The 26,672-nt window shown below is 39.5% G+C and overlaps 1 protein-coding gene across 1 annotated transcript in view; it reads left to right on the forward strand.

Moving 5' to 3' along the window:
* Positions 1 to 26,672, forward strand: part of DNAH11 (dynein axonemal heavy chain 11) — a 315,096-nt gene that overhangs the window by 271,536 nt on the left and 16,888 nt on the right. Inside the window, 9 exon segments of the mRNA XM_060305020.1 lie at positions 121 to 261; positions 5,221 to 5,391; positions 8,420 to 8,542; positions 12,079 to 12,272; positions 13,444 to 13,592; positions 14,440 to 14,567; positions 17,666 to 17,893; positions 22,752 to 22,943; positions 26,104 to 26,223. Coding sequence (XP_060161003.1) covers positions 121 to 261; positions 5,221 to 5,391; positions 8,420 to 8,542; positions 12,079 to 12,272; positions 13,444 to 13,592; positions 14,440 to 14,567; positions 17,666 to 17,893; positions 22,752 to 22,943; positions 26,104 to 26,223 — 1,446 coding nt within the window.

The following is a 26,672-nucleotide window of genomic DNA, read 5'->3' on the forward strand; positions in this document are numbered from 1 at the left end:
ACAGAGATGCCATACATGTTATCCATTTTAACACTACTAATTTCTCATTTCAGATATGTCCCTTCCATCACATAGACAATATGACGAGTAAGTTACTTATGTTGTCTGATCCCACCGTAGGTGATTGAAGCTAAAGAAAATGAAAGAAAAATCAACGAGGCCCGACAGTGTTACAGACCAGTGGCAGCAAGAGCATCTCTGCTTTATTTTGTTATTAATGACCTCAGAAAAATCAACCCCATCTATCAATTCTCTTTGAAGGTAATGATGACTAGACTAAGAAAAAATTTAAACTTGAGGAGTTCAACTTGTTTCTGGAAGTTTAAAATTTATTTTTAAGCAGTCAGTGCATACAGTAAGGAGTCTACAGGACCTAGCTTGCAAAAAAAAGCAAGACAAAGAAAAAATCCTCACTTTTCTCAGTAACTTTCTTTTATAATTTTCAATAAGGCTTTGAGATAAACTATGCAACATCACAGTACATAGTTTTTGTTCTTAAGCAGAGTCTTAAGGAGTTTAATATATATAAGGGAATTCTCCTGGAGGCTCCTCTACTTTCCTTATGAAAGTGTACATGTTTCATAAAAAGATTTCATAAAAAGTGAGAATAACTATTGATTGAGCCACTGTTACATGCAAGGCACTTTCATACTTTGGTGCATTCTTATGCCTGAAACATCTCATTAAAGTACATTATTATATCCCTATTTAAAAAACCAACATGTTCAGATTTTAAATAAATTGCCAAAGAATTCACATTTCATAATTGTAAGAGTCAGGATTTGAACCAAAGGCTGATTCCAAAGCCCATGCTCTTTACTTTGTACCATTCTGCCTCGGGGCAGTATTCATTCATTCTATCACTCAGTTTTTAAACAAATAGCTATTGAGATCAATGATAGTGCCGGATGCTGTGCTGGTTACTGAGTGTACAGTTTGGAAAACACGGATATGAGTGGAGATGTGTAGTTGTGTGTGTGTATAAAAGTGACAAATACAATGCGAGAGAACAGTAGGGATGGAGGGGCTGTTTTACTGGGGGCTCAGGGAAGGCTCAGAGGAAGTGAGATTATAGCTGATCCCTAAAGGTTACAGAGGATTTGGCCATGTAAAGAGTGTTTGGAGAAAGAAAGGATGTGTGAGATGGGAAAGAGTTTTCGAGATTCCAGGTGAATGAATCTATGTGGCTGGAGGGTAATGAGAGAGGGAGAAGATGGCAAGACATGAGTCCTGAGAGGTAGGAGGGTCTAGATCACATGAGGTCTATGCTGGGGAGTTTGGATTATAGCGTGTGGGCAAAAAGAAGCCATTGAAAGGCTGTAAGCAGATAACTGCCATGATGGCAGAAGACTCAGAAGTGAACAGACTTATGGTTTGAAGCTAGAATAATCAGCCCTTGGAGATGGGTTGGATATGGGCAAAAATAAAGAGGAAGAGTCACGAATAACTAGCAAGTGTCTAGTAATGTGAAACACGTGCAGAAATTCTGAGAAGCACAGTGGGATTGGATTTTAGAACAGCTGCAGCGTAGAAGGAGAAAAATAAAACCGCCCAGGAATACTCAACTACCAAAACTAGGCTAAGGTATTACAAGGAAAGAAAACTACAGAGCAGCCCCCGCCAGCATAATCTATTATGCTCACGTGGGATTTATGCCAGGAATGCAAGTTGATTAAACATGAAAAAACCACACAATGTAGTTCTTCATATTAATAGAATAAAAAAGAGAAAAATCATATAATAATTCCAATGGATGCAGACAAAGAACTTGACAAATTTCAACACCTGGTTAAAAAAGAAAAAAAAGAAACTGAGCAAACTGGGAATAGATGGTAACTTCTCTGTGTGATAAAGGGCATCTGTAAAAATTTTCAGCTAACATTATACTTCATGTTGAAAAATTGAATGCTTTCCCCTAAGATCAGGAACAAAACGATGATATCTTCTCTTAACACTTCTATTCAGTACTGCACTGGAGGTTATAGCCAGTGAAGTAATACAATAAAAGACACAGAAATTTTAAAAGAAGAAGAAAAACTGTCTTTTTTTTTTTCACAGATGACCTGACCAGGTGTGTAGAAAATCATAAGAAATCTACAAAAAAGCTGAAGTGAGTTTTTAGCAAGATGGCAGGATATAAAGTCAATATACAAAATTCATTGTATTTCTATATATGAGGAACAAACAACTGAAAAATAAAAGTAATACCTCAATACTCTTTACAATAGCATCCAAAATCTTGGAACTCTTAGGGATGATTTTAACAAAACAAATACAAATCTGCATACTAAAAGCTACAAAACATTGTTAAGAAAATTAAAGGAGGTCTAACTAAATGGTGAGAGAGACCATGTTTATGGCTTGGAGCAGTCAATATTATTAAGATTTCAGTTCTCTCCAAATTAATCTATAGTTTTAATTCAGTCTTAATCAAAATCCAAGAAGGCTTTTTTGTAGAAATTGGCAAACTGATTCTAAAATTTGTGTAGAAATGCAGAGTATTTAAAAATAACTAAATAATGAAAAAGAAGAACAAATGCGGAAGACTTACAGTACATGATTTCGAGACTTACTACACTGATTGGCCTAAAGAAAAATACACTGATCAATGGCACAGAATAGACAGTCCAGCAGCAGACCCACAAATGTATGGTCAACTGATTTTTTGCAGTGAATGCCAAGACAATTCAATGAGGAGGGGATAGTTTTTACAAGTGGTGCTGGGACGACTGGATATCCACTTGGAATAAAAAGAACCTCAGCCACTACATTACTCTAGATACAAAATGAGCTCAAAATGAATAAGGTAAACTATAAAATTTCTAGGAGAACAATAGAAGAAAATGTTTGGGCTTTGGGTTAGGCAAAGATTTATTCTTAGGATACCAGAGAAAGAAAAAAAATTGATAAATTGCACCTTATCAAATTAAAAATTTATCGTCTTGAAAAGACATGAAGAAAATGAAAAGACAAGCCATAGACCAGTAAATTATTTCCAATACACATGTTTAACAAAGAACTTATATCAGAATAGAAAACTCAATAGTAAGACAACGCAATTAAAAAAATAGAAAGGTTTGTGCATGTATACTAAGACATAAGTATTGCCCACAAGCACATTTTTAAGATGCTCAGCAGACATCAGAGAAATGCAAAGTAAAAGCAGAATGACGTATTACCGTATACCCAGTAGAATGGCTAAAATTTTACAAGACTGTCAGTAACAAGTGTTAGCACCGATGTGGTACTGCAACTCTTTCATGTTGCTGGTGGGGATGCAAAGTGTTAAAACCATTTTGGAAAACAATTTGTTAGTTTCTCATAATGTTATACATACACTTACAAAATGATCCTAACATTTTTACTCTAAGTATTTACCCAAAGGAAATGAAAACATATGTGCACTCAAAAACAAAGTACTACAAGTACATACTTATATGATCCTAAAATGAATCTGGTGTGACAGAAACATTCAGCAGTGGGCAGGGGTAGGTATCGTGGTGGGAACGGATTGCAGCGAGGCACATGAGAACTTCTGGCGGGGGGTGACATGAATAGAACGTTTCTACATTTTGATTGCAGTGATTGTTACGGAAGTATATATATTTGTCAAAACTCGAGCTGTATACTTAATGGTGCGTTTTATTGTGTGTAAATTAAAAATTGATTTTAAAATGTAAATATTAAATGAGTACTTTGTTAATACCTTCTTACTAATATTTACTATATGTCTGTCATTGTAAGGTTTTACTTTCAGTCAAATATACATAATTCAAGGCCAATCAGTCTGTGGTCTTTGGCCCCTGTCCACCAGCCAAAAATTTTAATATTTTATGTTATATCTATTTATAGATATAGATATTTAGATATATTTACCTATGTGTTTATGTATATGTAGATATATGTAAAAATGTATTCAGCCCCATTGTTACCAAGGCATACAATGGAGTAAGAAAGAAATATTGAGTGATTTTAAAAAGAATAAGATAATCAAAGGGGATCACAAAAGTACATGGGTGGAATAATAGAAACAAAAAAATAACCTGTTAAAAAATGGGCAAAGAACTTGAATAGACATTTTTCCAAAGAAGACATACAAATGACCAACAAGCATTTGAAAAGATGTTCAACATCACTAATCTTTAGGAAAATGGAAATCAAAATCGCAATGAGATACCATTTCACAACTATTAAGATAGCTACAAGATTTAAAAAAAGGAAAAGAAAGAAAGAAAATAGCAAGTGTTGGCAGCTATCTGGAGAAATTGGAACCCTTTTGAACTGTTGGAAGGATTGTAAAATGGTGCAATTACTTTGGGAAACAATATGACAGTTCTTTAAAAAAAATTGCCATATGATTCAGCAGCTCCACTTCTGGACGTATACCCAAAACAATCGAAATATGGTCTCAAAGAGATACTTGTACACCCATGTTCATAGCATCATTCACGACAGACAAAAGGTGGCAGCAAACCAAATGTCCGTCACTGGATGAACAGATAAATTAAAATGTTGTACGTACACACAATGGAATATTATTTAGCCTTAAAACGGAAGGCTAAATTCTGACACATGCTACAGCATAGATTAACGTTGAAGACATTATATTAAGCGAAACAAGCCTGTCACAATAAGACAAATACTATATAATTCCACTATATTAGGTATCTAGAGCAGTCAAACTTACAGAAACAGAATGTAGAACAGTGATTGCCAAGGGCTGGGGGGAGAGGGAATAGGGAGTTATAATAAAATGAGTTTTTTAAATAAGTTCTTGTTTAACAGTGTTTCAGTTGTTCAAGAAGAAAACATTTTGGAGATTGGTTGTACCACAGTGTGAAAATACTTAATACTACTTAACGGTACACTTAAAACTATTAAGACAGTAAATTTACACTTTGGGTATTTTACCACAATTAAAAATAAAAATATAAATTTTTTAAAAGCGCATGGGTAGAAGAAGAGAGGACAGTGCAATTCAATTGGTCAGGGAGGAAATGTAGGTAGATTTTATGAAATAATGTTAAAAATAATAGTAATGATAGCAAACTTTGAATGAGCACTTACCATGTGCCAGAAGCTGTTCTAAGAGCTCATAGAATCCTTGTAAAACCCGTCCTGTTCTCTCTCCCCATAGATAAACTGTAGCCTGCGTGCCTGAGACTAGCTAGACATCCAGCCACCAGTTGTCACCCTTTAACTTTCACTTGTATTCCCTAGGCTTTCAACATGCTGTTCCACAGAGCCATCGAGCAGGCTGACAAGGTAGAGGACACGCCGGGACGCATCTCAGTCCTGACCGAGAGCATCACCCACGCCGTCTTCCTCTACACCAGCCAGGCGCTGTTTGAGAAGGACAAACTCACCTTCCTGTCCCAGATGGCTTTTCAGGTAAGGAAATCAGTCACTCAAAAGCAGCCCCAGAACCAAAGTCACGCATCTCTGTTTATTATGTACTGCTGCTGAAGTGAAGTTGTTTTGGAAGCTCTTCGCAGCATGAGGAGAGTTTCCGTTTCGCAGAGGGAACTTGGGCATGTGACAAACTGCTAGTAAGTCAGGGTGCATTGGCTTGGGTGGGTTTGCACTTTGGGCAGCCACATCAGCTGTCATCCTGAAAAACAGGTCAATGAGACATTGGCCTCACCTTCCCAGGTCCTGTACAGACCTCCCAGGTACTGCCGGGGAGTTCCTTGGAGAGAATCTCAAGCTCAGCTTTCCAGATCTGAGTGCCCCTAGGAGATTTTCAGAGCCCCTTTAAAAAAACAGTGAATGGGTGAAGGGAGCTCCACATTTCACGCTCCTAACTTCAGTGAGACCTACTACCCTTTTACTCCTTTTGATGTGGACTTCTGCAATAGATTCTGTTTAAATAAAAGTGCCCGTGATGAGAAAGAAACATTGAGGACCACATTCCTAGATGAAATAAGAATGTGGTCCTTTTATTAGTTCATTTACTGTATATCTTTTTCTATCAGTTCAAATTGTGATGAAAGATGTCATTTCTTTTGTGTCCTCCCAAGTGCCTTGCTCAAAGAAGGCATTTTAAAATACCCGCTGTTCAGGGAGATCAGCTCGGTGCCTTGTGACCACCTAGAAGGGTGGGGTAGGGAGGGTGGGAGGGAGACGAAAGAGGGAGGGGATATTGGGCTATTTGTATGCATATAGCTGATGCACTTCGTTATACAGCAGAAACTAACACACCATTGTAAAGCAATTATATGCCAATAAAGATGTTAAAAAAATAAATAAAATAAAATAAAATACCTGCTGTTAATAGTGATAAATTAGCACTTCTTTCAATACTTTTGGTATTAATAGATTCCTTTGGGTTAAAAAAGTAATATATGGGTGTAATCACTTTATAATGTATGTGATAAACAGGAGTAATGCATTACAAAACAAAATTTTTCTTTTCAGTTTTCTCCCAATTTTATTGAGATATAGTTGACACATGACGTATTATGTGTTCAGTGTAATGATCTTATATATGTATATGTTATGAAATGATTACCCAATAAGTGTAGTTAACATTCGTCACCGCACATAGTTAACATTTTTTTTTTCCGTGATGAGAACTTTTAAGATCTACTCTTTTAGCAACTTTCGAATATACAGTACACTAATGTTAACTATAGTCACCGTGCTGTACATGACATCCCAGGACTTATGTTATAACTGCAAGTTTATACCTTTTGACTAGCTTCATCCATTTCTACACCCCTCAGCACCCACCTCTGACAACCACCAGTTTGTTCTCTGTATCTGTGATTCTGTTTTTTAAGATTTCACATAAAAGTGAGATCATACAGTGTTTATCTTTCTCTGTGTGACTTTTTTCCTTAGCATAATGCCCTGAAGGTCCATCCTTACTGTTGCAAATGACAGGATCTCCTTCTTTTTATGGCTGAATAATATTCCATTGTATATATGTGTGTACATATGTATACATTATACACACACACGCACACACACACATATATATACACCACATTTTCTTCATCCATTCATCCATATGTGGACACTTAGGTTGTTTTTATGACTTGGCTATTGTAAATAATGCTGCAATGAACATAGTACAGATATCTTTTTGAGATAGTGATTTCATTTCCTATATTCATATAGGAATATAGTAGAACTGCTGGATTCTGTAATAGTTGTAGTTTTAATTTTTTGAGGAACCTCCTTACAATTTTCCATAGTAGCCACACCAATTTACATTCCCACCAACAGTGTACACATCCTCACCAGCATTTGTTCGTCTCCTGTCTTTTTGCTAATAGCCATCCTAACAGGTGTGAGGTGATATCTCATGTGGTTTTAATTTGCATTTCCCTGATGATTCGTGATGTTGAGCACTTTTTCATGTTATCTGTCAGCCGTTCGTATGCCTTCTTTGGTAGAATGCCTATTCAGTTCCTCCGCCCATTTTTTAATCAGATTGTTTGTGGGTTTTGCTGAAATTTTTGTGTTTATACATATTGTTCATGAACAGTAATGGACTAGGGATGATAAAACATGACATGCATACACATGCGTGCACATCTATTTAAAACTTCTTTTTAGAATATCTAGACAAATTATAATCTATCTGAAATACTGACAGTCTACATAAATCAAAGCTTCATATATATTTGGACAATTTCTTGTGTGTTGAAATAAATCAAATTGAATTAAGAAAAATTATCCAATAAGATATTTTGATACATGTTACCACCCATAATGCATTTTGAAAATATCTAGAATTTTTAAGTAGCACAAACCTCAAACATTTTACCTGCTTAATTTTATAAGGTGTTACAGTTTTTATGAGGAAATTAGAAATATGTCATTTGTGCCCTCCACTCAAGTGTTTTATGGACTCCTTAACAATTCTGTAACCAGAATGTCTAAAGTTTCAGTTCGTGATGTGTTTGCTTAGTTGTGTCTGTAAAACAGCAATTTCCAGTTTTTCTCAGCATAATCTCCCAATATAAGAAAAATCTTTTATACATCTTGCAGTTTATTGGATATAATTTCTATACCAGGACTAACTTACAATACTAGTTTTACCTTTTGTTTAGTAATTCAATCCATTGTCATCTGAGGCTTTCTCAATTTGTATAACAAGTTTCAAGACAAGTTTGATCTAACGGTAGAAGGCTAAATATGAAAGCATATTTCAAATATGCTGCTAATAGGCATGGGTATTAAAATTGAAATAAACCAGGCTTCGTAATTATTTGCTATTCGATTTCTAATCAAGATTTTGAGATCACGAGCATAATCTGAGATTCCTTATTTCAACTACAGAGCAGATATATATCTATAGGAATTCTCAGAAGGCTTACTTCTGTCTGTTCAATCATATCTATTAAGTGGTGACTGCGTCCTCGATTTTGATGCAAGCCAAATGACCTTTTCAATTTTGTGTACTCTCAAGATTTTGCTGAGAAAGAAAGAGATAGATCCTCTTGAATTGGATTTCCTGCTTCGGTTCACAGTTGAATACGCTTACATGAGTCCTGTTGACTTCCTAACTAATCAGTCATGGAGCGCTATTAAGGTATGTTAGGAACATGATTTTTCAGTTGCTAAATCTTGTTTCAAATCTCTGTTCTCTAAGATGTAGAAATGTAGTTTAAAAAATACAGGTGATATACACCATTTCCGTTGTAGATATATGCTGTCTTTAGTTTTTTGAAGAACTTCCCATACTCTTTTCCACAGTGGCTGCACCAATTTACATTTCCACAAACATCTACTAGTTTCCCTTTTCTTATTTGGAAGTAAAGGAACTTGTGACCTATTTGTGGATGGGAAAGTTGTTAATAAATATGTATAATGTATAGGACCTTTGGTTAAAGTCGAGGAATATATTGGGTTGGCCAAAAGGTTCATTCGTTTTTTTCTGTAAATGGCTCTGGTAGCACTTAGTTGTCTTTAACTTCATTCAAAACCATTTTGTTAGATTGTGTGTGACAGCTGTCATATCAGCGTGCATTTTAAAAAGAAGACTTATCGGGCTTCCCTGATGGCGCAATGGTTAAGAATCTGCCTACCAGTGCAGGAGACACGGGTTCGAGCCCTGGTCCTGGAAGATCCCACATGCCTCGGAGCTACTAAGTCAGTGCGCCACAACTACTGGGCCTGCGCTGTAGAGCCCGTGAGCCACAACTACTGAAGCCTGCGTGCCTAGAGCTCACGCTCTGCAACAAGAGAAGCCACCGCAATGAGAAGCCCGCACACCGCAACAAAGAGTAGCTCCCGCTCACCGCAACTAGAGAAAGCCTGTGCGCAGCAACGAAGACCCAACGCAGTGAAAAATATATTGATTAATTAACTAATTAATTTTAAAAAAGACTTATCAGAATTGGTGAATCTGGGGCTTCCCTGGTGGCGCAGTGGTTGAGAATCCGCCTGCCAGTGCAGGGGACACGGGTTTGAGCCCTGGTCCGGGAAGATCCCACATGCTGGAGAGCAACTAAGCCCGTGTGCCACAACTACTGAGCCTGTGCTCTAGAGCCCATGAGCCACGACTACTGAGCCTGTGCGCCACAACTACTGAATCCCACGTGCCTAGAGCCCGTGCTCTGCAACAAGAGAAGCCACCGCCATGAGAAGCCCACGCACCACAACAAAGAGTAGCTCCTGCTCGCCACAACTAAAGAAAGCCTGTGTGCAGCAATGAAGACCCAACAAAGCCAAAAAGAAAGTAATTAATTATTCAAAATTGGTGAATTTTTGTGTAGCCATTTTAATATTAAAGTTGGAAGAAAAAAAGCAACATTTTCAGCATATTATGCTTTATTACTTCAAGAAAGGTAAAAATGCAACCGAAATGAAAAAAGAGATTTGTGCAGTGTATGGAGAAGGTGCTGTGACTGATCGAACGTGTCAAAAGTGGTTTGCAAAGTTGCATGCTGGAGATTTCTCGCTGGACGATGCTCCACAGTCGGGTAGACCAGTTGAAGTTGATAGCGATCAAATTGAGACATTAATTGAGGACAATCAACATTATACCACGTGGGAGATAGCCGACATACTCAAAATACCCAAATCAAGCATTGAAAATCATTTGCACCAGCTTGGTTATGTTAATTGCTTTAATGTTTGGGTTCTACATAAGTTAAGCAAAAAAAACCTTCTTGACCGTATTTCCCCAAGTGATTCTCTTCTTAAACGTAATGAAAATGTTCCGTTTTTAAAACAAATTGTGATGGGTGATGAAAAGTGGATACTGTTCAGTAATGTGGAACAGAAGAGATAGTGGGGCAAGTGAAATGAGCCACCACCAACCATACCAAAGGCCGGTCTTACTTCATCCAAAGAAGGTGATGTTGTGTATATGGTGGGATTGGAAGGGAGTGTCCTCTATTATGAGCTCCTTCCAGAAAACCAAACGATTAATTCCAACAAGTGCTGCTCCCAATTAGACCAACTGAAAGCAGCACTCGATGAAAAGCATCCAGCATTAGTCAACAGGAAACGCATAATCTTCCATCAGGACAACGCAAGAATGCATGTTTCTCTGATGACCAGGCAAGAACTGTCACAGCTTGGCTGGGAAGTTCTGATTCATCCGCCGTATTCACCAGACATTGCACCTTTGGATTTCCATCTTTACAAAATTCTCTTAACGGAAAAATTTTCCGTTCCCTGGAAGACTGTAAAAGGCACCTGGAACAGTTCTTTGTTCAAAAAGATAAGAGTTTTGGGAAGATGGAATTATGAAGTTGCCTGAAAAATGGCAGAAGGTAATAGAACAAAAGGGTGAATACGTTGTTCAATAAAATTCTTGGTGAAAATGAAAAATGTGTCCTTTATTTTTACTTAAAAAACAAAGGCACTTTTTGGTCAACCCAATGAATAATCTTTTTTCAGTTGACCTGTATCTAGTTTCTTTATTTTGTTTTCTTTTTTATAATATTTCTCTGCTTTTTCAAAATAGTTTTGTTAATTTATACAGCAATATAGTAATTTACTATAATTGTAAAATGTTTAGGCAGAGCAGAATGCTGTAGAGGAAAAAGTGGTAGTATTCTTCAACACCAGTCATCAATCCTTATTCCATTTTTCTGTTAGAAGATCCTATTATTAAAAGTTTATTCTCTGAGGCTCTGGAATTCCTCAGAGATGCTCATCATAGGCTAAGTTTCACCCTACTCTTTTTTTCTAAAGCAGAAACATTTCTATGTATTAAAAATAACTATGTTCTTCCTTACTTTTATAGTGCGTTTAGATTTTTTTAAATATTGGTTTGTTTGTGTGGGCTCTTCGCTGCAGTGCACGGGCTTCTCTCTAGTTGTGGCGTGCGGGTTTTCTCTTCTCAAGTTGTGGCGCACGGGCTCCAGGACACGTGGGCTCTGTGGTTTGCGATAAGCAGGCTCAGTGGCCCCGTGGTATGTAGGATCTTAGTTCCCCGACCAGGGGTTGAACCTGCGTCCCCTGCATCGGAAGGCAGATTCTTTACCGCTGGACCACCAGGGAAGTCCCCTAGGTTTTATTTTTTAATAGCATTTTTAATTAGATTATTACTTTAGAATTACAAGTTCAAGTTCAGTTGTGTATCAGTCAGGCTCTCGGCAGAAAACAAATGGCACATGAAAGTGTGATTTTTAAGAAAAGTTGAACAAAGAGTATATTTTTATAATATGGGAATAAAGATGAGGAGACAAACCAGGGATGGGGATGGAAAAAGGTGGAAAAGGGGCAGTTACCGAAACTACTGAGAAATGAAGTTATGGGAGAGAGCCTACCTTTGGAACCTGTGGCATTCTGTAAAGAAACATAGCCATTGCCAAACTATGTCACCACAGGAAAGAGCTGGGGAAGAAATGCCCTCGCCTCTCTTCTCCAGCCCTTTTGCCAGTGGTTCCTATTGGTCAAACCCAACCAGGCCAGAGAACCGGGGAGCTTTGTTCAAGCCATCCTTAGCAGTAACCCTCTTTGCAGGGCAGGAAAGGGTACAGAGTAAATCTAGAGAGGAAACAAACACTATCCAGCACAAGTTACTTACACAGGGTTTGATACATTCATCTTTATCTCAAACCCAAAGCTATTCTACACCCCATTCCCATCTGTTCCCCTACTGTATTACAGGCAGTAGCCCTCATGGAAGAGTTCCAAGGCCTAGACCGAGATGTGGAAGGATCAGCGAAGCAGTGGAGGAAGTGGGCAGAATCCGAGTGTCCAGAAAAAGAAAAGTTGCCACAAGAGTGGAAGAAGAAAAGTTTAATACAGAAGCTGATTATTTTGAGAGCAGTGCGCCCTGACAGAATGACACATGCTCTCAGGTGGGTGCAGTTAGCACTTTGGGAAATGCAAGTTAACCTAGAGGAAACTTTGTCTTAAGGACTAGAAGTATCTGGTGGACGTGTTTATGGTTCACGTTCATGAAAAGTGATTCTGCAGAAATTTTTATACTGCAATCACTACTTTTGTTCAAATCTGCTAACATTGAACAGTGTGCTAGTCTGTCGGCAGACTGAACGTATTCTTCCTGAAAAGCTTAATTCTGAAAGCAATAGGGGAAACAGGGAACCTATGGAAATATTCTAGGAAGAGAGTTGGCAGAGTTCAGAGGCCAGGAACGTGCATTACCCAAGTGTGATTCCCATTGTTTATATTTAGAGCGGCCCTTTGGCTCCAGAGATTTTGCACATCAAACAAAAAATGAATGCCTTTCGTGGATTCACTCATAGTCCTATAACTTTACAACCAACAGGATTTAAAAGCAGAAATGCCTGCCTACATCTTGGTTTAAGTGTCCCTTTCCTTTGCCCTTTTGGCTCCTAAATGGTAATACGGTGCTTAATTCTAATTTGAATTCAACAGTCAAAGAGTTCCCAGGTTCCTTCCCTAGCGAGCTGCTTTTTTGTCAGCAGCATTCACTAGCCTCAGGTTTTCTTCCTTGGTTTTGTCTGTTCAGCCTATTTTCCCTCTGCAGAAGCCCCCGCCACACCCTACTTTACAAGTTAATTCTGTTTAGTCGTCCTTACTTTCTGCTAAATCTGATGCTGCTGGCAAATAATCCCTGCTTAATTGAGCTTCCCTGTGTTAGCAACACCCCAAAAAGCATTTGTATATTCATGAGAAGCCCAACAGGCTGGAAAATTGCACTGTGGCAAATCTAATGAACTGTTAATAAGTAACGGGGGCTCTGGCAGGGGATTTGGGGGATACAAAGCCATATGCAGGCTTTGGATGGTTCTCAGAGGAGAGTCTCGGTAGACCCCCAAAATGGAAGGTAGGCTTCTGATTTTCAGAGCTTCTAAAGCAGAGAGGGATTTCACGGACTCAACTGCATAAATCTAGTGTGGATTCGTATTGTCATTCTTACAAAACATCTCGTGTAATAAACATAGTTTGCTTCCTTCCCGTGCCTGTGGTTTAAGCTGATTCAAGCTGTGACACATTTCAAGGTCAGAGGCGCTGATCCTCTCTTTGGCATTATTCTTTTTACAGGAATTTCGTGGAGGAAAAACTGGGTACGAAGTATGTGGAGAGAACCAGATTGGACTTAGTTAAAGCATTTGAAGAAAGCAGCCCAGCCACCCCAGTATTCTTCATCCTCTCCCCAGGGGTAGATGCCCTTAAAGACCTAGAGATCCTCGGTGAGTGGCCGGGAGGCTGGCCACCCAGCCCTGCCTCTCACCCGTCGCCAACGCAGCCTTCCTTTCAGCTCATAGTTATCTTAGTTGCTTTTTTCTTTTTTTTCTCATTTGTTGGAGATTGAGCGTATGGAAAATGTAAGGTTAATAACACTGTAGTCTGGAGAAATGTTTAAATGGAACATTCCTCCGGTTGGCATAATGCAAGTTTCTTTTGTACTGTTCTCCACCTTTTGACTAGATGAGGGCCAGAGGGCAATTTTCTCCATGCTCTTGTAATCTTGTGCCCCCTGTGACTAAATAATGGTCATTAGAGCAAGCCTATTTGATTGTGAAAGGCACTGTCGCTTTGTGCCTTGGATTACTATCCCCCACGACCTGCACGGAGAATTCCAGGTTAATAGAGCTGTGACCTGACTGTGCTGGATTCAAGCACAGCTTCACAAGGTGAGGGGCTCCTGCATTTACCCAATGAGCCAATCCGGTCAAAAAATGATGTGATATCTACCCCATGTTGCTCCTTTTTATGAGGGCAATGCTTTGCTACTCCTGCAAGAGTTTGTAAAGCTGGGTAACAATGCTTGCCATCTATCAAAATGTCAAAAGCTTTATTACCACAAAACCAGAGGAACTGATTTCCATAGGTTTTGCTAATGCTTGTGAGGAAGCAGCTGTTGAGAGCTTGAAATCATGCTTGTTGAAACGACAGAGGTTCAGTTTGGATTCTTCAGGAAAGTGACCTGGAAGGTGGCGGCAGTAACCACAGATGGACATCGGACCACAGGATTTCAGACTCTTCTCACCTCTCCTTGGTTCACTTTTCCTCTCGCCATGTTGTGTCCTCCCACAGGCAAAAGACTTGGGTTTACAACTGACTCGGGAAAATTCCACAATGTGTCTTTAGGACAAGGTCAGGAGATGGTGGCAGAAATGGCCCTGGAGAAAGCTTCCCGAGGAGGACACTGGGTCATACTCCAAGTGAGTAATTACGTTTTCCTGAAAACACTGGGAGTGAACATGGACGGGCAGTGCAGAGCACCCCTGCCCAGCGGGAATGAGCCTTTCACACAGCACACGGTGATCTGCTGCTGGGGGGCATGGCGTTCTCTCAGCAGTAATGACACCTCCAAGGGTGACAAGGAGCTCTGCTGACAAGGTTGACTACCATTTTTTGAGGGATTTTCTAGCCATTGTGCTTGAAAATTTTAAATATTACAGGGAGCCCCATCGTTCTCCTGACTTATGGATATCTGGAACACTCCAATAGTGCTTGAGGACAGACTGGCTCGTATGGAATACTAAGACGGTTGTCACAATATCTCTCATTTGCATGTGGCTTTAAAGTTGACAGAGTGTTTTTTCATATCTCATTATGTCACGTAACTCTGACTGCCCATAACTAGTTGTGTCTTATTCCCTTTGCTTATAAATTAAGGGGTTGAGTACTTGGTCCCTTTCGCCTTTCTAGGACTCACATTTTATGTGTCTATGATTCTACAATCCAGTGTCCTTTGGGGTGGTTCCCTTCACTGGGGATTCTAGTGTCGACCGAAAAAAACAAAAACAAAAAAAAAAACGGACAACGAGAGAGCTGTGAATTCAGTTTTATTTGGGACTTAATGAGGACTGTAGCCTGGGAGACAGCCTCTCAGCTCTGAGGAACTGATCCGAAGAGGTAGCAGGGGAGAGGTCAGTATCTCTGTGTTTCTGGTGAAGGGGGTACATGCAGTCAGGCACACATCTCGGTTGAAGGTTGCTGCTAGCCACGAGGAGCAGATGTTTCCATTCATGATTTTAGTGCTTTTCTAGGTATGAGAAGATGCAAGGAATTGAGCTCATAAAATTTTCTCCTGAAAATATCTAACTATCTGAAGGCCTGTTCTACCAGATTTTCCCAGAGCACAGAAAGCCTCATTCCTGATCTCTGCCCTGAGCTCCTTTCAGGGTGTGTTGAAAGTCAGCCACTGCAGTGGCTAGTGCCTTTGTTCATATAGAACCAGATGGCGAGTGACATTTTTTAGTTTGTACCGGCAAGAATCCAGGAACCAGTGGAGCCCAGGCAAGCTTTAGGGGGCACCTAGGGGCCGAGCTAACTCCAAGCTCACTCCTTCCTCAGCAGGGTGCGCCAGCTGTCTCAGCAGGTCTGGAAATGGCCATTTGACTTGCAGCACAGTGATCCCAAAGGTTCTTATTTATATGTCAGGCTCTTTACTAGGCAACTTGTAGGATACATCATCTCTAATCATCACAGCAAAGTTGCAAGGGTAGGTATTGCCATCCCATTATAAAGGTGAGAAAACTGAGCCTCAGAGTGGCTTGGAGAGCCTCAAGGCCACACAGCAGGCAAGTGGCAGAGTCTGTCCGCCAGCAGGCGACGTTCTTTCAGCTAGCCCACACTGCCACCCTCATGCAGATATGACATTGGCCTTCCTTAATTTCTCCAGTATCTGGGGTTGATGCATTCTGCGTTTCTGCTTGAAATAAAATTGGATTCACTAAGAAACTGCCCAGTGTCCAAGAAGAATATAACCTTCTGGGAGAGTAAAACCTACTGCTTAGATGAGACTTCAGTATGGGGACTTGGGATGGTGTGTCCCTTCTGAGCCTCACAGAGTCGGACGGGTAACAGTGGAGGTTTTGTTTTTCCAGAGATAGCAGTTGTTGCTGGGTCCGTTGGGTAGATGCTGAGCTCTCCCCACAAAAGAGAACGTTCTTTGCGAGTTCTCATGCATCCGGCAGCTCAGACTGGAGAGAAACTGGTAGGGGTGCAGTCCTTCTCAAGAGAACATAGTGGTCAAAGTAAAATGTTTCTGTTATTTTTATATCTGTGCTGCGCTACCCGTCCCCCCCCCCCCAAAAAAAATGCAAGTTGTAAGTTTTACCGTTAAAAAACGTCTCAAAAGACCTTATTTGGTGAAGGATCTCCTTTTGGGTATCTATTTTAGACCTTTGATTTTTGTTTTCAGTGGTAAGCCGGTAACTTAGAATGTAACTTTCACTAGTTCTCTCCACACATGGAATAATTGGAGAGGAGAGACTATCCCAGGCTTTTTGGCAGCTTCTGAAGGTTTCTAGGATACATTTGATTGGCAGTTAAAAGAGAAGCATTCTTTGACGAATGAGAAGCCCAGCATAATAGGAACTTGTTATATTGTTTGTAATTTACATTAAATTCTGTCAGCGTAGGCAGATGATATGTATGCACATGTTAATGAGTTCCTAACCAAACTCTGCGCTGGTCAATTACTATGATCAGAGATAGCCCCTCTAAGGATATTTAGTTGGCGTTTTATCAAAAACCCACACTCCAGAGAAAACTATCACTAAGGTAGCAGACTGGCGCGATCTTTGTCTCAGATGCACACCAGATAATTTGTGAATCAATATAATGGAAAAAAATCATTTTTCATGGGCAACATGGGTGGTTTTCAAGATACGTGTATTGGCTAAAAATGTCGCACAAACACTGCTACCCTTGGACAAATGGCCGCAAGAATCTAGCCAGTCTCAAAGCCAGTATCCTCAAGAATGGTTCCCAGGCTGGATTCCAGAGAATGCCAGTGTACAACGATGGCTCGCTTGGAGATTTTTCTGTTCCCTGACTCCAAAGTCACTGTTAAAATATTTTTATGTTTGTTTCATATACTAATGAGTAGGAGTTTGAGTAGAGGAGATTTCCGTCAGTAACAATGAAGTAGGGGATCAGGTGCATTTCTAGCCTTTAGTTTTTATACTTGATTAAACTAACCCAGATAAGTCTTAGTAATTGAGTTTGAACTGTAACAAAGAAAAGTGTCAAGAACTCCATCTCAGAAGTGATTGGCGGGTGTTGGAAGTGAGTGTTAGAAGGAGATTTTGTTTTACAAAGACAAACTGTAGTGATTTGGAGCACTTAAAGTGTTCAGTGTTCAATTCTGACTTGGTTTATTTTTTTTCCCTAATGCGCTAGTAAAGGAAACTTTAAATCGTGGTTCTCTGAGTTTCCAACTCATTCATGTACAGGAGAATGTTGTAATCCTATAATTTAAGTAATGTACTTCAGTCTCACAGGAATTCTAAACCATGCTGTTTTTCAGAATGTCCATTTGGTAGCCAAGTGGCTCGGAACCTTGGAGAAACTCCTTGAAAGATTCAGCCAGGGAAGCCACAGAGATTACAGGGTTTTCATGAGTGCTGCATCTGCACCTACACCAAATGAACATGTCATCCCTCCAGGACTCCTGGAAAATTCCATCAAGATTACTAATGAGCCCCCCACAGGAATGCTGGCCAATTTGCATGCTGCACTCGACAACTTTGATCAGGTAAGAATGCAGAAGCAGCCTGGTCTGACACTGAAGTCCAGGTCTTCTTACAAGACTGTGAGACCTAAAACCACAGCCACACGTGTAACGAGAATGAACCACGTACCTTTCTGAGGAGCTTGCTTATTGAAGACAAACATGGCAGACTAGTATCTCTAACCATAGAAAGAGAAAAAGCCATTGTTCTTATTGAGGTCGTTGAGAAGATTGATGACGCTAATGATGACGTGGCAGGAGTTTTAGTATATGACTTAATATTTTGATCTGGTTTTGATATTAGTCAATTTAAAGCCCTTCTTTTTAGATTATCTCCATCCTGCCTTCAGATTTACATTTTCACGTCCTTCCAAAATAAAACAAATAAATTAGTACCTTTATAAATTAATGATAGTTCTATTACCATTAGTCTGCTTGTTCAAATTACCACATCTGTCTGTGTCATAATCAAGTCTGTCAGTTTCCTTTGTTGCTATTTCTCTGAGCTCCCATTCCTTCCTCTAATTTCTTAGAAATCCTTGATAAACAGCATTCTTATTAGGAGAAGTAGAATAAGCCCAAAAGAGGAAACACGTATGATGTGGTGATAAATATTCAGCCTCCTGTTAGAAATGTTATTATCCTCTATGAAACATGCCCATATGCTTAACTTTTTCTCTAGGTCCCTCTGGGCTAAGATGAGAAAACCAACATTATGAAGGCATTAAAATAATTGGCCACCTAAGAATATAGTTTTGAAGAATACAGTTAATTGCTCAATTCAGTAATTGAGTAGTTTGTGCCTGTTTACCCAATGGGCTGTGTAAACAAAAGGCACTCAAAAACTCTGTTGAGTCTGTTACATGTTTGAAGTATCCTTTTTTGCAAACTAAGACAGGCATGTATTTTATCTTCCCTCAATTTATAATTCCTGGCCATCTGTGACATTCTCAAGCTCTCTCTCTCAAAGTAAGTACAAAAGAGGAGTTTGACGTATTTAAATAGGATTTATCCAACTTCCCAGAACAATTGTCTTTATTTGTGAAAAGTGAGCAGTTCATGAGTAAACAGGCTTCAGCCCAGTTGTCCTTCAGCTTTTTTTGGGTAAGCATCTCTCTGATAATCTGATAAAACTATGGATACTCTCCCCAGGGAAATGCACACTAAAAAAAAATCGTTGCATACAATCATAGGGATGACCAGATCCCCCAAAGCCTATGCATGAATTCCTTCCCCAGTTAAGAACAGCATGTTCTAGTTTATTTATGAAAGTATCAGGGTTTTTTTTTACTGCTACTTGGAAAACCCCTTACAATAATTGGTTACATTTATTGAAAAGGGTCTTAAGAACTTCAGGGGGGAATATTTCTTATCTACTGGAAAGGCTCCTCTGAAATATTAAGATTAAATTTGTTCATAAGTAGCAAAAGCAAAGCTAATCAATGTGATTCACTAAATAAACTTTCCATCAAACCTATTCTAGCCCAAACCTGAGATTTTAAAGCTTTGTGACCACCTAGAGGGGTGGGATAGGGAGTGTGGGAGGGAGATGCAAGAGGGAGGAGATATGGGGATATATGTGTATGTATAGCTGATTCACTTTGTTATAAAGCAGAAACTAACACACCATTGTAAAGCAATTATACGCCAATAAAGATGTTTAAAAAAAAAAGATTCTAAAGAAAATCTAAAAATTTAAAGTCTTTTATGAATGCTGAACTGTTATTATGTTAGAAAAAAATGTGGGTTTTATTCAGATTATGTAATTCAAGGGTACTAGCCTGTGCTCCCTGGCTATCTGTGTATAGGTTTCTAGAACCCTTTTATCAGTTAGAATTATGAAGGAAGTACAAAACAACAGTGGCCTAAACAAGGTTAAAAAAGGTATTTCTGCCACATGAGAATTCAGGAGCTAGGTCATTCAGAGCTCCTTTGTGTCACCACAAAGTTGTCATCAACCCAGTTTGCTTACATTTCACCATTTCTAGGATGGGCTTGCTGTGGTCCCAAGTGGCAGTGAGGGTGGCAGCTCCCATAGCTGTGTTCCAGAAAGTAGGATGAGAGAAGGAACAAAGAAGATGACAAAGGGACCATGTTTGCTTTCTTGTAAAGATTCATTCTGCAAGTTAATACACAATACTTCTTTCAACTTATTGGTCAGACTAATTCACACTGCATTACCTAGCTGCAAGAGAGGCTGGAACAGTAAATCTATCTTGGGCAGTGTATGCCCAGCTAAAAGTCAGCAGGAAGGCACTTTAGGGCGGGCAGATAGTGGTCTCCATCACAGACCTCCTCCTCTCCCAAGTCTCCTTGTATCATCCTGGATGTTCTGTGTCACTGCCGTGGCCCTATCTTGTTGAAGCCTGTGACGTGGACAGAGGGTGATGAATGCCATCTACCTTGGTTCTCATTTGGGTTAGGTAAATGGGTCCCAGTTGCTCCTATTGCCTGGCTGCCCTTCTTGGATGAGAAAAGCACCTAAGGGATCTAGACAAGTTAACTGTTCTGTTTAGGTATTTTCATTTTTCATGCTTTGATTTTCAAGTCAAATTAAATCTGTGTTCTTAATCTTCTCCCCAAGTCAGAATTTATCCTCAAATTTTGACATGTGTATTCATAGCGAACAAAGTGCATTTGATATTGATCCTTTATTACCTTGAACATTCTAGAATATTTATGTAAATATGATCAGTAAGTGACCAAGATGTAAAGAACCTTTTCTTTAGGGTGCTGCCTACCTAACCCTCTTTCAGCTCAGTAGCGCTGCCTCTTGAAGATGTCATAAATGTTTGGGCTCCCTGCATCCCCAGATAACCAGATTTTTGAAGCAAGAATGTAAATTTCTTTTTCTGTAAGATTTGCAGCAGAAACAAATAATGGTAATTGTGCATGTAAAATTGGCATCTGTGTGCATGCAACACTGTTATGTGTGTGTGGATGCCTGTTCTCTGTTCACAATGCTGTTTGTATATTTTCTGATACAAACACTTGATCACTTGCTTTGTAAAAATACAATTGACCTGAAGTGTAGAATGTTAGGCAGACTCGTATTTTTCTTAGGAATGCCTGATTCACATTTTCTTCTCATGTCATTTATATTATCAGAGCGTAATGAAATGGGCATTGACTTACGATTTTGGTTTTTTTTAGCAGTGAGGCTAAAATTAGGTCAGTTATATGAAGTATATAGACGGAAGTAATGTACTAACTGTAGTACTTGGGTTTTCCGTGGACTATATGTAATTCAGGGAGGGTGTTAGGTGACTTGTTGGATCATAAAATTTTGTCACTTCCATTTGGTCTCCTAGAAATGTCTTCCTTTTAAAAGCAATGTATTTTTATATCCTTCAACATTAATTCCACTTACATGGTTTCTCTTTTCTTCTTTCACAAGCTTGCCCTTTACTTGAGGTTTAGCTGTGGAGAAGTTATTTGTAATGACTGTATATTTTTGAGCCCCATAAATTTCCTAGAAGTGGCCTAGTCATTGAGAATAGCCTAGTGATTCAGTTGGGTCAGCAGTGTATGTGGCCTGGCCAATTCTAGAACTGTATTTGGTGGTAACCCTGGATTCTGATGACAGCGATAGAGAAAGAAACGAAAATGCTCTTCTGGTCCTGGACCAAGAGAACAAATCTAGGCTTGGTTTAGACTTTTACTTAAAGGCCTCTGGGAGGCCAGATCTGAGCTCCCACCCCAAAAGGGCTAAACATATTTTGTATTATAGATGCCCACATTGTCAGATCCATTCAAATGTAGACCGGGTGTAATATGACCGTTTTAAAGGACAAGGCAGGAAGGTGCTGTTTTGGCCTCACCTTCCTCCGCTGCCCACCATCAGTTGAAGGAGCCATCCTCCGTTTTTCCTTGTTTGCCTCACAGGACTGCCAGATTTGAGAATGGGTAAAGTACTACCCTTAAGACACAGATGGCTGTTTTTCACCTTTTAATTTTATGGCTTTGGGGGCCGTAACCATATCAGTGTAGCATACCAGGTTTCCCTCTGCATTTGCAAAAAAATCATCTTACGGATCTACTCTACAGGACATATGTTTTCCAATCTTCCATATGCTGTTCTGTTATTCCAACAGTGAGTTTTATTTTCAGCTCATTGGAAGAAAACCATTTGTCGTGGTGGTTGTATCAGTCAAGGGACAGTACAAAATTATAGTGATTCATACAAGATAATCTCTCACACGTAATTGGCAGCTCTGGTGCATGAGATCAGCCACACACCCAAGCTTGTGGTGCCTCCACCGTACCTAACTCCCAGCTTCCAAGTCGTCCAGTCATCGTCATTTGTAGCTCATAGGAAAGGGAAAAGAACGACAACCAGACCAAGCAATTTCCCTTTACGCAAGTGACGTGAAAGTTGCATACGTCACTTCTGCTCAAACTCTGTTGGCAAAAACTTGGTCACGTGGCACATCTGGCTTCAAGAGGGGCTGGGAGATTGCTTTTTGATGAGTGGCTGTGTGCCCAGATAATCGGTATTACTATGGAACCAGGAGGAATGGAGAATTGGCATTAACTTATATTCCGCTACAGTGATGAAATTAAGATGATGGCCTTTTGTCAAACAGATTGTACAAGAACATTTTTGCAGAGGAAATTGATGTCAGGCATTATTACCACTGGCAAAATGAATTGTCTCATTTTCTAGTGAAACAGAAGAATAATTGAAGCAAAATAAAAGCATTCCTCTTAAATCAACAGACTGGCAAATGCCAGTCTTCTCTTATGCTCTCCTAGCTTAAAACTGCATGTTACCTCTGTCCTAGGTCTCCCTCAAAGTCCTCTGCAAGATGATTGAAAACTCAGACCCTTGCCCTTGGAAACCATATGGATGGATGATCAAACATTCTTTCTTTTCTCCCAGGATACACTTGAAGTGTGCTCCAAGGGGCAGGAGTTTAAAAGCATTCTCTTCTCTCTGTGCTACTTCCATGCCTGTGTTGCTGGGAGACTGAGGTTTGGCCCCCAGGGCTGGAGCCGCTGCTATCCGTTCAATTCTGGAGACCTCACCATCTGCGCCAACGTCCTCTGCAACTACTTAGAGGCAAACCCTAACGTAAGTGCCAGTGGCCAGATAACCTCTTCCGAGGAGTGTACTGAATCTGTCAGTCTTTGGGCACTATCAAAGTGGACCATAATTTCTCTTTCGAAGCTATTATTGAAATAGCTGACACTACATATGCATCCTCTGCCAAGTGTGAGGTTTTACAACAGTGGATGCTCGAACTTTATGAGATGGGTCAAGCCGGTTCTACATCAGCAGCTTAGTGCAAAAAAAAAAAAAAAAAAAAAATGTCCTTCATTATGTTAACAAAAACAGTGGTTTACATGTGCATGTATGCCAGATTCATTAGGCAGGTAATGAAGCATTTGCACAAATGTAATTACATACAGCAATTCTGACAGTTCATAACATTGCATTAATAATCACTACAATTAGTTCTGATGATGGAAGCAATTTACAGCACGTCACATGTATAAATAATGGTGCATTTCCTGCATATGTCATTATTATGTATTAAGGATGCCACCTTGTTGTGACTTTTTCAGTAACGTTCCCCTTGATTTGAAGTTAAAGGTAGATGAATGATTTTATTTCATAGCTAAAATGTGTTCTACAGATGGGAACGGGAATGCTTCATCAAGAACATTTGTGTAAACTCTTATAAACTCAGTGACTGGATTTCAAGAAGGATGAATCATTTGTAAGGATATTCTGGCTTAGTCCTCATAAGGGAAACTTTTTCCATTAAGTTAAATCTGTTAAAATCGAGGCATGTTTGTCAGAACCAACCAGGCATGGTGCTTTAGGCCACACTTTCTATTAAAGGGCCTTTAAAACCATTCAACCATGTTTCTATGTATAAATGGTTCTTTTTTGTTCTTTTGGTAATTATTGTTATCAAAGTTTTCTCAAGCTTTGAAGATGGTTTGACTACTATCTGAATATGTACACTTTGTACATAACATGGGTGTGTTCTCCCAAGGAACACATTTTGAATAAGTTGTATCCAAGATAAATGGCTTTAATATGGTATGTGATGATCACTGTTCCATATCTAGCATTTTTTTAAATTTATGAAATTCACTTTGAGCATACTTTGACCATTCTAATAAATACTATTTTGTGTTGGTCTTAGCACATTTTGTTTAAAATGTTGCAGGTAGAATTGACTGTTATAATAGTTCTGGAGAGTTCTGGGTAGAAAATGAAATAGACCACTGAGTACTTTTATTCAAGTCCTTCATTACTGTCCCAGGAGGCTGAGGCCAGGAATATTATCCTATTTCAGCTGGACCCTGTACACAGTTGAGGTAGGAATGAAGGGGAGCAAGAGAGGGGTTGACTCATGTTTCTCTCCGGCTCTCACATCCCAAGGCTCAGCAACACCAGTTGGCCAATTGAATTGTGCTATGTCCTGCTGCTTCTCCCACGGGTGTTCCAGCATCAAGACAGCTTTAGGTTTTAAACACACGCTCTTGTGTCTTAGATGTCTTGACCCAAGTCATTCACCACACATCACATCACGAAGCAAGTTAGTTAGATCTGGGAATTAGGTTGACGTGCCCACATAGTTTGGTTGTACAAGATGCCCTTTTCCGGAAGGTATATGTATAAACTTGGAAGTAGGCAGATGATAGATGATATTTCGAGTCATGAGATTAGATGAGATCATCAAGGTTACAGAGTATAACTGAGAGATCTAAAGATTACGTCTTAGGGAATGCCAACGTTTAACTGTTGTAAGAACTTCGATATTTTTCCATATGAATTTCGTAAGTCTCACCATACGGAAATTCTTGAATGTCAAGGTTGGAAGGCTTTAATTGAAAACATCATTTGGTTGTTTACATTTAAGGTTGGGGATGGGGCTATGTAACGTCTGACTTTGGTTTTACAAAGCCTAGAGGGAATAGGAAGAAAAATTGTTTTTCTGTAGCAGTACCTTTCTCCCACCCTGTGGAGTACAGTTTGGGGGACATGCCCAAGAAGACCTCTACTGAGTAACAACAAGTTCAGATTTTTTTCAGGCTGTACCACTGTGCCAAGGGAAGGGTTACAAAAAAAAAAAAAAAAAGTATTTGTAAAAAAACAAAGATTTGTGGGAAGAAAATCAATTATTGAGAAGAATAGATCCCTAGCTGATTAAAATCTTGAGGGAGCTATATATCAGATAATAATGTATAGCAGGCATTAATTAAATGTGATCAGAGAAATAAAGTTAAGAGGTCTCTGTTTCCCATCCATTTCTGTTCTATGGGAGGTAGTCCAGGGCATGGCTGAGAGAGCATGGTACAGTGTAGCCACTTTAATTTTTCATTCACATCAAAGTGGCTTAAAAGGAAGACGTTCATTTATTCAAATTATTCAAATTCAAATAAAGTTGTAGCCAAGTACATTGGAATAGTTGAAGCAATTTTACTTGTTCTGTCACATCATGCAACAAATGAAGGCTATAATTAAGTTTTTACTTGAACTGCTGGGAGGCAGTATACTGCCCCCGAGGGTATAAAGGTTTCTGTCTAGAAAGGCTTCATCACAAACTGGCATGTTTTGCAAACCCAGAGGAATCTAAAGGGTAGCAAAGAGGGGCTTCAAACCCTGCGAAGCCAAATAAAGAGGAGATACGGTGATTCCTTGAATAAAACATACTACAGTCATTAGTTACAGCACTTGGAACAGTCATGGAGGCCAGTCATGCCATAGACCGAGCCCTCAAATCAATCTGTGGCAAATGGCTTGGTTTGCCTGGACTTTTGGAAGGTGATGGAATTCTAAGTAACACCCCAAATTCAAGTTGTGTAGGTTTTTCTTTCTTTTCCCTGATTTAGATCATAAAACCTGGTATAAATCAGATCATAAAAATGTCATCCCTCAAAGGTCCTAGGAACCAACACCCTCTTGTGGTTTTTAGATGAGGTTCTGAATGTGTAAACCTTAACTGCATAACATGTTCTAGGAATAATCTGGTTTGCTTTAAAATCTTCATTAAAAGCTCCGCTTCATTAAAAGCTCACTGAATGTATTAAAACACACTGAAAATAATTCTCAGCCAATTCAATCCTGGCAATTCAGACAATTCCTGAACCTCTTTTAAATGCTCCTGTAGGTGGGGGCTTGTAGAGAGGCACTTGCTGCTGACTGACTGTTCGGAGGCAGGTGCCCCGAACCCGGAAGTGAACGTTGGCATGATTCCCCTCTCCTCTCCCGCCAGGTCCCATGGGAAGACCTCCGTTACCTCTTTGGTGAGATCATGTACGGGGGCCACATCACAGATGACTGGGATCGCAAACTGTGTCGGGTGTATTTAGAAGAATTCATGAATCCCTCTCTGGTAAGACATTTCTTAAGTCATTTCATAGAGGAGAAAGTTCTAGTAAGATTCTTTTTTAACTTTTTATTTTATATTGGAGTAGAGCTGATTGACAATGGTGTGTTCGTTTCAGGTGTACAGCCCTGTGATTCAGTTATACATACACGTTATCTGTTCTTTTCAAAATTCTTTTCCCGTTTAGGTTGTTACATCATATTGAGAGGAGTTCCCTGCGCTATACGGTAGATCCTTGTTGGTTATCCATTTTAAATATGGCGTTGTGTGCGTTCCAATCCCCTAACTATCCCTTCCGCCCACCCTTCCCCCCCGGTAACCAAAAGTCCGTTCTCTAAGTCTGTGAGTCAGTTTCTGTTTTGTAAATAAGTTCATTTGTATCCCTTTTTTTTTTTTTAGATTCTGCATATAAGCGATAGTTTGCTTTCTCTAAGAATTTTTTAAACTGATTTCAC

Source organism: Globicephala melas, chromosome 9 (genome assembly GCF_963455315.2).
Source record: "Globicephala melas chromosome 9, mGloMel1.2, whole genome shotgun sequence".
Taxonomy (NCBI): Eukaryota; Metazoa; Chordata; class Mammalia; order Artiodactyla; family Delphinidae; genus Globicephala; species Globicephala melas.